General features: G+C 43.0%; 1 protein-coding gene across 1 annotated transcript in view; it reads left to right on the top strand.

Annotated features, from left to right (window-relative positions):
• ccser1 (coiled-coil serine-rich protein 1) overlaps positions 1 to 13,485 on the top strand; it is a 118,792-nt gene extending 105,307 nt beyond the window's left edge. Inside the window, exon 11 of the mRNA XM_073466977.1 lies at positions 8,477 to 13,485. Within this exon, the coding sequence (XP_073323078.1) occupies positions 8,477 to 9,268 (792 nt within the window). The 3' untranslated portion in view covers positions 9,269 to 13,485. The remainder of the gene's footprint in view (positions 1 to 8,476) is intronic.
• The last annotated feature ends 394 nt before the right edge of the window (positions 13,486 to 13,879 follow it).

Raw genomic sequence — 13,879 nt, 5'->3', positions numbered from 1 at the left:
TATGACACAAAAATGATCATTCCCATTAATCCTGAATGATCTCTGAACTGAATCTGTCAATGTAGTTGCAGTGTTATTTTTGTTTTACCATATCATGCAGCCCTAGTTCAATTCCTCTTGTCATTTCAAGTGAAGAAAATATTAGTCTTTGACTCATTAATGTTGGTATCAATGTTTCTAGCAGTCTTCCAAGGAACAATGGTGACTGGCTGCTCAAAAAATTCACGAAAGGTCAACAGAGGACACGGACTAATTTGCATTTTGATTATACTGTATTTGCCACACTGGTCCCGCTCTCCCCAGGTACTTAGCTGAGAATTGGGCTCCGCTGTGTGTGACCCGCGTGCATGCATGTGTGTGTGTGTGTGTGCGAAATGCTTTGAATACGAATTCTTTGCATCACACAAGAAACATAAAACAATTGTTTGCGTGCACCAACACTAACACATCAGTTTATTATGATAACAGAGCTGCTGGCAGATCCAAAGTATCACAGAATCATCAGCTGTGTTTAATGTACCCTTCAAGTTCTCACACACCACTCACAATTGTGCATTTGAACATGTGTGTGCATGTGATGGTTTATGTGCTGTATATGTGGTTATAAGATTTCCAACTTTTCCCCTCAGCTATTGCTGTAAATAAGTTTGTTTTCGGATTTCTTTGTAGTGAAAAAGCCAAGAGATGACTCAGTCTCAGACAATGTAATATATTCAGGCCTTCAGCCACATTGATATGCTGTGGAGATGCCCTGTCTGAGATATTGTAAGTCTAAATATTTATCGAGTTACAGACACACGCACCCCGTTTCAGACTTGTGGGTTGCGGCAGGTTACTCTGCTCGGCTGCTGTTACTCAATATAACATCAGCCTAATGTAGATAATTTTGCAGGAGCACGGTGACAGCATTGAAGATTGGTAGCATTGTGAGACGATTAACTGTGCAGTGCATCACATTAGTGTCCTGCCTCTCGGTGAGTGCCTCCAGCAGGGAGGTCCGGGTTGTGACATCCAGCCAGCTGCTTGGCAGTGTGCTGCAGTGTGGGCGCGATTGACAGCTGGAGCGACGTAAGCTCAACTTTGGTCCTCTCCATCTTTCTAGTCATCATCTCAACCCCCAAACCCCCACCCCAACTGTCACCACACACAAAGAACAAACAAAACAAAACTTACCTGCCTCTACCTCTTTATCTCTCTCTCTCTCTTTCTCCTACTCTCTCTCTATCTCTCTCTCTCTGAGGTCTCCACACCGCAATAGCGTACCATCAATCCTCCAACTGTCAGGGTCTCTTCAGCCCTGCATGCCGCTGGCATACTTAAGCACCAAGTTACATAACGATGAAAGAGTGAACAAGGGAGAAGAGACAGACAGTGGAGAAGGTGAAAGATGAGAGAAGGAGAGAGGTCAAGGGAAAGAAGGAAGAAACAGACAGACAGGGAGAGAGAGAGAGAGAGAGCAGTCTTGTCTGGCTTTTCCGTTGGCACTTTTGGCCATGCTGAGTCAATCCATGCAGGGCTGATTTTCGTATCCGTTACCGGTTTGTGTATGAGTTGTGCCAAGCTGCACCCGAGATGAACCATCTCCTGGAACCACTCTAAAGCGCTCCCGACCACCTCCAAGCAGGTTTCGTGTCTTCAGATTGGCCTATGTCATGATAAGTAGCTGGTGTAAGACAAGTGCGTCATCAGTTAAAGACACACCTTCAAGCAGGAAGTACTGTTGCAATGGCGATTGAAATCCCTGCCACGCCCAGTCAAACCGAGGCAAGCCAATCCAGCACGTGTATGGAAAAGGGCTGTTTGTGGTCATGTTTATACTTCCTGGACCCACACAATCTCAGAGATCAACCTGCCACTGTTAACATATGTAGCCTCTGATATTCATATACCCGTGCAGTTAAAAGCTTTTATCCTATTAGCATTAGCATTGACTGAATGGCAAGAAATGACTGCATTGCAAGGACAGTTCACTTTCAACAACTCACTGACCATAACTACAATGAACATTGAAGTGTGCAACGCTCTTTAATATTTGAGCCCTGTTTTTGTGTCCTTTTCCTGCCCAGTCTAGTAATTCACATTATTAATTCTGACCCCTAATGTCATTTACTTGTTTTGTTCTGTCCTCTCCTGTTCTTACTTTGGTGAAAGTACTCTCCTGATTTGTAGCAGATTTATTAATGTACCACTGCATTTCCTGAATTTTAATGCGCCTCCTGTATCACATAATGTAAGTACAATTTCGTATAAAATCCGAGAGACAGGTGAGGTGGAGAGTGAGACGGTGGTTTGAAGATTGGGAGAGCCGTATGGGGAAATACAGAGGCGAGTCAGGGGATAGAGGGGAGATGAAGATGGAAGACTTGCAACAAAGTCTAGATGGAGAGAGGGAGGCGAAAGCGAGGATGCAGCTACAGGCTGTATGAGAGGCTCACTTCCTGAGGGGGTTGTGTATTGATGAAAACCAGCGAGTTCAAAGTAGAGGTATGCTATGGCCTTGAGACATCAGGCTCAGGCTGCAGTTTCACCCCTCTTTTGATTGTTTGTTGTAGATTTATGCAGCAAAGTGCCTTTAGTTGATGTGGGAGGCTCTGATGTACACACCTTATCTGTGAATACAGTAGTGATACATTTTTGGCAAAAGCTAAGGAAATTGTAGTTGTAGCACTGCGGGATTCAGCTTTTTATTCCCCAAAACTTCTACAAACCAATGTACAGCACTAGCAGCACATTAGGGCAAGTAATGAACCATTGTGGACGTTTCATGTCACGATTACAGGCTTCAAGGCTTTTTGTTTATTTGTTTGTTTGTTTGTTTTGTTTGGTTATTATCTTGCCCGGTTGGGTCCTGTATGGAATTCTTAATGGAAATGAAAAGAAAGCTAGATGGCTCACTCCTGAGCTACTTCCACCATCAGCTTCTGACAAAATGTTGTATTTCTTAGTTTTTTAGGACCCAGTCAAGCAAATGAGTTGCTAGATTTGATTGCCCACTGTGGCATTTTACTTACCCGAGGCCATCGGGTAGTTATTGAGTCCTGGGTTGTAACTACAAAAAATATCTTGATTATCAGTATTATTGCGGTATTGTAAAAATTTGTTCTGAAGAATTTCTAAAAGTACACCCACTGAAATCATTTCACTGAGTTATATATTAAAACCACAAATAGTAAGTAGCCCTCTGCACTCTTTTGCAGAAAAGAGTACAGAAAAGCTGCACAATCATACAGCAGCAGAACAACATGCAGTGTTTTTGCAAGAGTAGGTGATCCTGAAAGTTTTAATTTACGTTATTGACAAGCTATTGGTGTTTCAAACCGTGAGATGTTACACCCCACATCATTGTATTCATCTTCAAGTTAACTTATCTTACATTTGCTATAAAGTGGTGGGTGGTGCTCAAGAAGATGACTCACAAGATTTAAAGTGTTCTCTCCTTTCACCAAAAATTTCTCCCTGCATGTTCTGCAGGTAGTGTGATCGTCTTTAATGAAAGTTCCATCTGCACTTCTATAAAGCCAAAACATGACTACAGTTCAGAGTCCTCTCAGAAGGCTGGAAAACCTTTGGAGCTCTGTCACTGCCTTTCGTCATGTTTTCACTGATGCAAAACAAACCCATGCTGCATGCTGTGACTGCATCTGGTTGATGCTGGACGGTATTTACTGTGAGTTTTTCAAAGGGTGGTAATCAAACACGGTTTCAACCATGATTAGAATATTTTCTTTTATGATTCCTTCAGTGATCTTCACGTACTTTGTACTACCTTGGGACTCAAAAAGACTTGTTTGTCTTTTGAGTCCCCACGTGATATCATTAAGGTTGAAGAAGCGAGATCAAGTTTACAGTTTGGGTCCTGCATTGTTTGCGCCTTGCCAACTCTACCTTTCTGTCACACTGGGCATAAATATGCAAACAGATACAAATGAGACTGTCGGTTGAGATAAAGGTAGACAGGATGAAGTGGGATGGTTTGGGCTCACACATCACGGCTGGGAAATGTATTTGGTTATAGTCTAAATAGGATTTAGAGTACCATCTGTGTGGGTGTACTGCACTGTTATTGTATCTGAACACCCCAGCGTTTCACACTTTCAAAGAACCACAGGATTACTTTGTTCACAGAGTATGTAGGTGTCAAAGAATATAAAGAACTCACATTTGCAAACTTTTACCTCTCTAATCTCACTGCGAAGAGCAGCAAACTTTTGGGGTCCAATTCTTTTCAGCCCCATGGCCTTCATTAAAATTGGGTGTGTGGGTGCTGGTATACTGAGCCATGGTGTGTGATTGATGGCAGTTACAGTAGGAGTACTTTGCTTACATTGGGGCCGTTACACCTAGCCACAGTCTGTTTTGTTCTCTTTAATTACTTAGTTTTAGTTTGTTTGAGGGGAACAAAAGTCACAAAGTAAATCTCCCACCCCCTCCTCTCTTCTCTTCTCCCAGTGTAAAAATTACCAAGACAGGCGATAGCAAACATTGTATAGGGATGTTTTAGGGCTTTAAGGAGCTCTTTTATGCAAACTTGGCCATTACCACATTGCTGTGTTCTTCACTGCCCAATAAAAACTAAGGTTGCAGGAGAGGGCCCCCTTAAATCACTCTGATTTACCTAGGTCTACGCTTGTGTATGTGTGTGTGTGTGTGTGTGCGTGCGTGCGTGTGTGTGTATTTATAGGACTGTGTGTGTAAGAGAGACTCTCCAGAGTGTTTGCACACACACAGGCCGTCCTGTCACTGGCGAAGAGGCAGCCTGCTTGCCGCAGAGCGTGTACTTGAGAAAGGACACCTGAGTTTGTAAATCAGTCCTGCTCTCTTTCTCTCTGCGTCCTGCTGCCTGCTCTGCTGTTGTTCCCGTTCTTTGCTTTATCTCTGTTTTTAATCACCTTCTCACCAGTCTCTCATTCTTGCTCTCCCGTCTTGTCACCTTTTTCTCCGTTTGTTTACTCCCCATTGTGTTTGACATTTTTCTTTCTCTCGCTGTCCGTCTGCCCTTCTTGTGTTCTCAAACATGCGCCGCCTCCAGCCTTACCCTACTTCTTGGTTGCATTTGAATATTTTTTTTTTGGATAAGAAATGTCCCTTTGATACAGAGCATATGTCTCTCCAATGAACTCTTTGTAGTGTGCCTGGTAATTATTTCTTTCAAAGTCGACTGCCAATTTATATCTTACTGTTCTCGCCTTACCTTCTGTTGTTTGCTCAAATGTCTGAGGGTGGAAAAACACCACCGATTTTTCTTTTTTTTTTTTGGAGGGGGGTAGATTAGTTATTTAGCCCCAATTAAGCCATCCCACATAAATCTCGACCATATTGGATATTCAACGCCGTGGCAATTCTCTCATGTTTTTTCACAGCGCCCCTATGTCGAAAATTTGGCTGCAATGGAAATTATCACTCCTCTTAATTAGATCAAGGAATCTGCAAGAAGTCTTGTAGTGTTTATTTACCCATTAGAGCCCATTAGAAAGCAGAGACACACTCCCCGAGCTCTTTAAGTAAGCTGTATAGACAACGACACACTGTTTGATGTTTTGGCAGAGTGCTGTTGTGTTTTTTTTTTTCTAGTTGGACATGAAAGGACACGGAGAGCTTTTAAAGTGCAGATTGTTTGGCTGTAATTCAGATTTCTTTTTTAAAAGCCATATTAAATGAGCATGTCAGGGATCGTTTTCATGTTTCTGTGCAGTGCAGACGGGGAATACAAGCATCGGAGACATGCAGCATGGATAGATTAAGATGTTATTAGTCTTCTGTAGTGAACATCTCTGAATGAGTTGGGTTACATATGATTGTGTGAAATAACAAAAATCTCTTTATCTTTAAGACGAGAAAGAGAATCTTTGTATTCCCTTATCGTGTAGATCAGTATCCAGAACAGAAAGGTTCAAAGCGAGGCTTACCCTGTTCACGTATTCTTGTTTTTTATGTCCTTGGGACCTTTTTTTTATTTATCATATTTACCCCACCCTGTGCTCCATACTGCCTCAGACTAAATTAGAGCCCGGCACAGTCACAGCTAAATCCTCATAGAATCCTTTCATACTTTGAAATGCAAAAAAAGCTAGAAATAGCACCTCACAGTAAGATATTAAAAGTCTGGTGGTGTTCAGGGGCTGGAAACTCTCACAAGCCACTGCACAGACAGAATATTCCAACATATAGGATAATTAGTACCGCTCTTTTTTTTTTGAAAAGGACTGCTAAGGTGGTTGCCATGTACAAAAAGGGTTTTAATTTTTCATCCGTTGACCCAACGTGTACTTTAATTAAAGCTGATGCTGTAAGTTGTCCTTTAAAATCCAGCAGTATAAAAAGGACTGAGGCGAATCACCAGCATGACACTGGCTACATATTTATGAAGCTCACGTACGTCACAAAACACAAAAGGCCACAAGGCCAATTCAGGTAGTGAATGCAGTAAAATGTCTGTTTTTTGGGTTGACGCGTGTCCATGCTGGGAAATAGTCCCGTGGTACACGATGCCACAACAACCAGTGCCAGTCCGCTGATTCACATGTCGAGAAAAATACCCTTTACAACCTGAAAACAGCTGTAAGCAGGTGGGATAGTGTTATTAATGTAATTAAAGCAACATTATGTAACTTTTTACCTTTAAATAACAGTTTTAAAATCATTTTGATGGTACAGTGTCTTGTAACAGGGTGAATGGTGTTACTATCTCAGCCGCTCCACCCTGCTATCACTTGTTTCAACACATAACATTGTTATGATGCAATGAGTTTTGTTTGTAGTTAGCACCTACATTACGTCTGACAAATTGTTGCAGACCTGGGATTTGTATTTATGACAGTGGTGTTACACTCAAAAACTGTGGGGGGCGCCAAATCGCAGACAAAACACAACCCCCACCCTCTTTCCAAGTGGTATTATCGTTGGTGCCGCTGTTGCAAAGACAACTAAATCGTTTCCATTTTCCTCAGAGTCGCAAATAACAACAACGCAGGACATAATATGAGTTTATTCAGTCATTTAGTCTATATTAGAAATGGATCACCAGTTAACTTTGCTTTTCACTGGTGAACGACTTCCTGGCTAGACAAGCTGTATAGTGATAGCAAAGATAATAAGGAACCAATGTAAACGGCGATGATTTCATCATTCTATATCCATTACGTGGTACAATCAAGATTTACTTCATAATGATGCATTGAAGCAGAACATTTTAATCTATGGCTAGTTTAAGTATGACATTTGCGTACCTTCTCCATCACTGTTTTTTAAACACCAGAGCTAACATTTCTCTGTGTAGTAAGCATCGTTTGTAATTTCACTTCCTCTCTCCCTTCCCTTCCTTAATTTGATTACAGGTTGACAGTATTAGCACATGAATTGAAACCGTTTCATTGAATTAGCATTGCCACTGTTATACTGTACTTATTCAGTTAGCTGTGTTCTGGCCAATTACATTTCTACCACTCACACCACATTTCCGCCGACGTCCTCGACACAGTAATTACATTACATTCAGTATTCATTTGCATGCACAAACACATGGAAACACAATCGTATTCATACACATGTGATAAATAAATGCATGCATATTGAAACACATGTGGCACACGCACGGTATGTGCACATGCAATTACACATGCTCGTGCATAAGCACGCCACACACAGGAAAACACAGAGCCATTGTGTTTGGCGAATGTCAACTCAGTTTACACTCCCGTGAGGTTCTGTGTCGAAAGAGATTGTGTTACTTTAGTGAACATTGCGCACTGGGTCCCGGTGTGATTTTGGTTTTGTGTGTGTGTGTTTGTGTGTGTGTGTGTGTGTGGGAGAGTAGGAGAGATGAGAGAGAGAGAGAGAGAGAGAGAAAAGGGGGACAGTGATGAGATATGTTGCATAAGGGGGAGCAGTGGAGTGTGAAAGAGAACAGGTGGCTCCCGTTTCTGCCATCTAGCTTTATGTGCCATCTTCCCCGTGTGTGTGTGTGTGTGTGTGTGTGTGTGTGTGTGAGTGTGTGAGTGAGATAGAAGGAGAGTGTGAGATCCCAGTGCTTTGTGAGTGGGGATTTGTGCGATGCCTTGAGCGCATATCTCCATACATGCGCACGTTAACTTGTCCCGTTTCTCTATCAATTTGTGTGTGTTTGTGTGTATGTGTGTCTGTGTGTGTGTGTGTGTGTGCCTGTTCTTTAGTGAGCAGGGTTCCGGTTGGTTTAGAAACAATTAGAACAAGCTGCAGGAGCTCAGAGAGATCGTTCTCCAAATGTCACCCAATTAACAATCTATAGTGAACACACTACAGTGCTCCCTCTCTCTCTCTCTCTCTCTCTCTCTCTCTCTCTCTCCCGTGCTGCCTGTCTCTCTGTTTATCTCTCCCTCGCTCTTTATCTCTTGAAGTGTATGATTCTTGAAAAACGGCAGATACACATCTCGCACACACGCTGGCAGACAAGTGCTAAAGTCTCTGTAACGTCCTTGTCCTGTTTGTCTTTCTCTCTCAGACCAGCCATCCAGGCCGGTGGTCAGGACTAGGCAGCAGCAGCCTGGCACCAAGGGACCGAAGGGCAGTGCGGTCGGTGGGGGCAACACTCGGAGGGGACCACTCTAACCAGCACCACCCGCACCACTATCCCCCTCTGCACGGCCGGCCTCCTGCATCAGAACGACACGCTGCCAGGGAGGAGCGGCGTTGCCAGGGGGCCTTGGCACAGTCCACAGCCCATAACCCTGCCCTGAATCTGGGCGCCGGCTCCTCCAGCCTGTCCTCTGCCACTTCTGCAGTGTCAGCTCAAGCCTCACCCACCGCTACAGCCCAGCTTCCAGTTTCAAATCAATGCCCAGGCTCCGCTTCAGCAGCTGCTAATCACACCGCAATCCCATCTCTGTCCTCCAGGCAGCCAGAGGGGGTGTCCTCCTCTTCTGAGTCCTTAACTCAAGGAGGAGGAGGAGGAGCTGGAGTGAGTCTGTCAGGTGGGGTAAGGAGAGCGGGAGGAGAACACCATCCCCCGAGTCATATCCCCCGTGCAGTCGGGGCCAGCTCCTCCTCGAGCCTCCACAGTCTTGCAAGCAGAGGGAGCCCCTCTCCAAGCATCTCATCGTCCGTCCAAGCCTCCCCTCCACCTCCTACTCCTTCCTCAGCCTCCTCTTCCTCATCGTCCTCCTCATTTACGGGTCGTTTAGGACAGCCACCTCGAGGCCCTCTGTCTCTGCACAGCTACAGTCGTAAAAACGTCTTCCTCCAACATTCCCTACATACTTCGGAGCTGCAAGCTCTGACGCAGAGAGACAGTTGAGGACACACAAACATTTACTCCATCCCGTCAGCAGGCAGCCATATTGACTCTGTAGAAACAACTGCTGCTCCTTCGGTACAAGTTGCTTGTGTCCCAATTCCCCTGTAATCATCAACCACACGTGCTTACAATCACATCAATTACAATCCGAACTTTTGCTGGTATTTTGTTCATGGATTTTTCCACGCTTAAACACACACACACACACACACACATACACAGAAACACACGTCAGACTGCAAGTATGAAAAAGGCACTCACCCGTCTATCAGAACTCCCACACTGTGTCATGCTGACAGTTTAGATGTGCTTACGCCCACAGACACACAAAGTGCACGCAGACTCGCAACCTCACATATGCGCGCACACACACACACACACACACACACACACACACACACACACACACACACACACACACTCTCTAGATCTAGTGACATGCACTCTCTCACAGAGACGTCATCTGCGATATCTCTGCCTCAGAATCTACTGTACACAGATGACAGGGCGGTGAAAGTATTTGTGTTTGCGTAGTGAAAGATGTATTTTTTATCCATTTGTTTGGTCATTTTTACCAGTTGAGACCATGTGCTGCTTAAGGAAGTATGGGACTGATCATAATTTACGCCGGTAAGGATTTATTCTCACATTGCCAAACATCAGATGAACTGTTCATTCCTCAACAGAAGCCCAGAATATAAAAATACATGTTTAGATGAACATCCTCCACACCATGACCCCTCTACTGCATGCTTTTTAAAAATTTAGGGAAAATACAGGTGAGTATTTTGTACTGCAACAGAAGCAGGAGTCTTTTAATAATATTTCAGTGTGAGCTCTCACCTCAGTGTTTCAAGAAAGGGAATCTAGACTAGGTGTCTTTCCTCCTCCTCCTATCGATAAGGCATTAGATGTACCTTTGGCTCAATACTGGACACCTGTTTTTGTAGAAATCCAATGTTGCAATATAACCCGCATTATATACAAGAATCAATGTGTTCTACAATGTTAGATTAGTACAGTACGGAGGTTGGAATGAGGAGTTTCATTCTAAAATGAGATATCTGCCGATTGAATAGGCACAGAATGACATTTAACAAACTGGCACTCGCTTAAACTAATAAAACATGTCAGACAATGAGATTGAGCAGAAGAAGAAAAGCAGCATTGTGTATTTTCTTCCAAAAATATGGGGAAAAGTATCAGGTTTTGGAATGAAACCCTTCAAATCTTCTGTCGGGCTGGGTATTGAACAGGGATACTTACTGGTGCTTTGCTGTATGACAGTGTCAATAACCATTTTTAGGATTCAAAAGGAAAAATGTTTCAAATAGCGGCATTACGGTTGGCTGACACATTTTCTATGACAATTTTACCGAGGCAATCAATTGTGGAGAGTCTGAATCTGCTTCAGGGGGGGAAAAAACACGACAGGACTTATATTGCACAGAAAGTTGTTTACTTGATCAAATAATGAAAAGAAAGAAACAGAAAACATGCTTTAACAAACTAGTCCATTTGTAAAAGCATGAGCACTGAGGTTTGCTCTCACTGATACCCAGTCCTTATACGTACGTTAGCCTTCTTTCATCCTCCTGAGCTCAGATGTGTCGGCTACCTTTTAAACCACTGACATAACGAGATGGAGGTTGGTATAATAAGGCAATTATGTTGTTTTGGACAGTAGGACAGCTACCTTTTGAGTGAGATTTACATAAACTGTAACTGCCATGAGTCCAACAACATCATTCACACTTTGGCGAAGGAACGTGTCACAATTTAATAGGTGAGAAAACCCACCTTTCTTTTTTTATATATACATATGTGAACAACTGGACTGCATAACAAGCTGCTCATTCTGCCACTGCTGAATAGATTTCTTCCGTTGAGCCGACTACACTGTCGAACAGCCCCCTTTCTCTTTCCCCCATAGACTTTAAGGTAAACAAATCTTATAATGTCAACCGGGAGGTGGGAGCCTGCTGCTGAGTACAGGCCAGAAGGTCACAGCTCCCGGCGTCGACAGAAAATGTTAGATTTTGGAGAAGTTGTTGACCTTGTCTTTCTCTAAACGGCACCTGGCTGTAGGGAAGTTGTGTGTGTGTGTGTTGTAATGCACACCTCATGAGACAACGGCTTGGTAGAAGTGAAGAAAAGCCTGAAGGAAGACAACGCAACACCCACTGGTGGAAGCTACAACTGTCCCTCTGGTCTGCTTCACTTGCTCACGATTTCCTCTCTTTTTATCCACATTTTTTTTTCTATCCTTTTACTCTCTCACCTCATTTCTTCCTTCACCCTATTTTATTCCTTTTCCATCTATCCACTGCTTACTCCCCTTCAATCTCTCCCTCTCTCTGTCCCCCAGCATCCCGCGCTACTGCCCGTAAACTCAGTAGCTCCTTATGTTCCTCTCCTCTTTTCCAATCCGTTATCTTCCCCTCTCCCTCTATACCTGCTTAGCTTACTTACTCGCAGCTTATATTGTCATACACTGTATCTTTCGCGGACTCAGTTGCAGTGGCTCTCAGTCCTGGGCATTGGGACTTGCGGCGCCGCTGATTTTCATTCCAGCTGTCTAATCAGGGAATAATTTTACACCTGGTGAATGCAATTAACTTCGAGGTAGGGTAGACGGCCGGCAGTAATGTGGCTCCGGAGGATCTGGACCAAGAACCGCAGCTGTAATGCCAACTTAACATTCCCTGCTTGGTTTGTGTACAGGCGGAGGGTATCAATGTTTTGTCGCTGGCTGACCTCTTAAGAACTGCTATTTACATCCCCAGTCAGTGCATGCATCATAATGTAGTTGACACCATGTGAAATGTCATAAGGGAGTGTTTGGCCCTGTTTGTACTGCCCACTCAGATTTTATTTTTGTGTCAAACAGCTGCGCTCGTTTTCAGCCGCGCTCATAATCGGAAAACCACAAAGGTAGTTTGGTGGTTATGTCACATATCATGAAAGGGAGAAAGCCCCACCTGAGATGGCGGTCTAGATGTGAAACTGCACTGCGGTGCTTGAAAGACATTACTCCCTGTCAAACTGCGAGAGTGAAGTGATATTGCTGGGAAACAAGGGACTGCAATCATGAAGTGGGCACACCTAACAAACCTCAATTTTTCACTGTACTTAGCAGCATGTTGTGCGTTTGAGACACTACACTTCATTCGTTGGGAAGTTATTTATTGTTTCCTGCCTTATTTATATTTATTGCCATAGAACCAGTTTCCTAAAAGCATCTAGGCACTAACAAATAAAGATAGCAGTCATGAAAATGATCATGACGGACGTAACAATAATAATAATCATGATGTTACTGTTATAATTTGAATGAATCACAAATACAATGCTGTCCTAGCTTTTTAAATGTGCTTACTGTAATTATGTTTGTTTCTTTATGAATTGCTGTAATAATGAAATCAAACTGTATAACTGTACATAAATTATTATAACTGTTGTCGTTCACCGTTCATGAACACAACGTTTTTTGTGCTCATGAAAATGACACTGAAGAATAGGGTGCACACACATTGTTTGTCGGCACACAGCAGATTAAAACACAACAAAGACAAGTGAATTTTGGTCAGAATGCAGTCTGAAGTCTGAGCTGTTGCCAAATGCTGTAGGTACACAACACAAAACAAATCTGACAAACCTGCTAAATTTTACATGTAAAGGCCAGTTGACTCACTTATAGATGTCGGGCAGCTGATCCAACCTTTCCCCTCTTTTAAATCCAACCTTTGCACTATGACTACTTCTGCTTGAGATTCCTTTGCTGTGTCAGAAAAGTGGACGATGGATGATAATAATCAGTTAAAGCTGCTTTTTTTTTTTTTTTTGTTAAGTTCAGGATGAAGCCTGTGTCTTAGTCTATAAAACTATTGGGTAGACTCTTACTGTGAGCCGCTGACCAGTTGAGGAATACAAAAAAAAACTTTCTTCACAGAGTTGCGTTTCACTTTTCATTGACTTCTGAACAGTTTTGAAGTTTCATCTGTTTGATGAGAAATGTTTGATGGGCTTATCTGGGGTCAGAAAAACCTCGCAGTGTGTGTTTACCCAAAGTCTTTCTCTCCGGTTTCTGTCCGAGATAGTTTTCTTGTCACTCTCACAGATGTTTGTTCACACAAGAATTGTTTTATCAAAAGATTTTTGTCCACCGTGTCCTTATTGTTAATATTTAATACAAATAAAACTGATGAAAACATTCAGTTGAGATTCATTTTTTCGTCTTGAGGTCTTTAAAGTGACTCGGAAGTGTTGAGGCATCGAAAAAATAAATGTGCCACCGCCAAACAAGAGGAGTGCGGGAAATCCGTGGGACCTCGGCTCCATCTCTCAGGCAGGGTAGATTTCACTCTACAAATCCCGAAAGAAAAGGTTGAATAAAATCAAAGACTGAAAGTAGAACGTACAACAAAGTAATGGATAAGAATCTTAGGGGCCATCACTCTGAAAGATTCAACAGAAGAGAAAACTTTTCCAGCTGTAACATCCGAGTGGACTCTTAAAGGTTGCACACAGCAGCGGGTGCAGACAGAAGTAATTTTTACCTCATTTGACATTAGCCTCCAACCTATTTGAGTGAGTTTTCATTTGGCAGTG

This window comes from Pagrus major, chromosome 5, assembly GCF_040436345.1.
Source record: "Pagrus major chromosome 5, Pma_NU_1.0".
NCBI lineage: Eukaryota > Metazoa > Chordata > Actinopteri > Spariformes > Sparidae > Pagrus > Pagrus major.
This window is presented reverse-complemented; position numbering and strand designations above follow the sequence as displayed.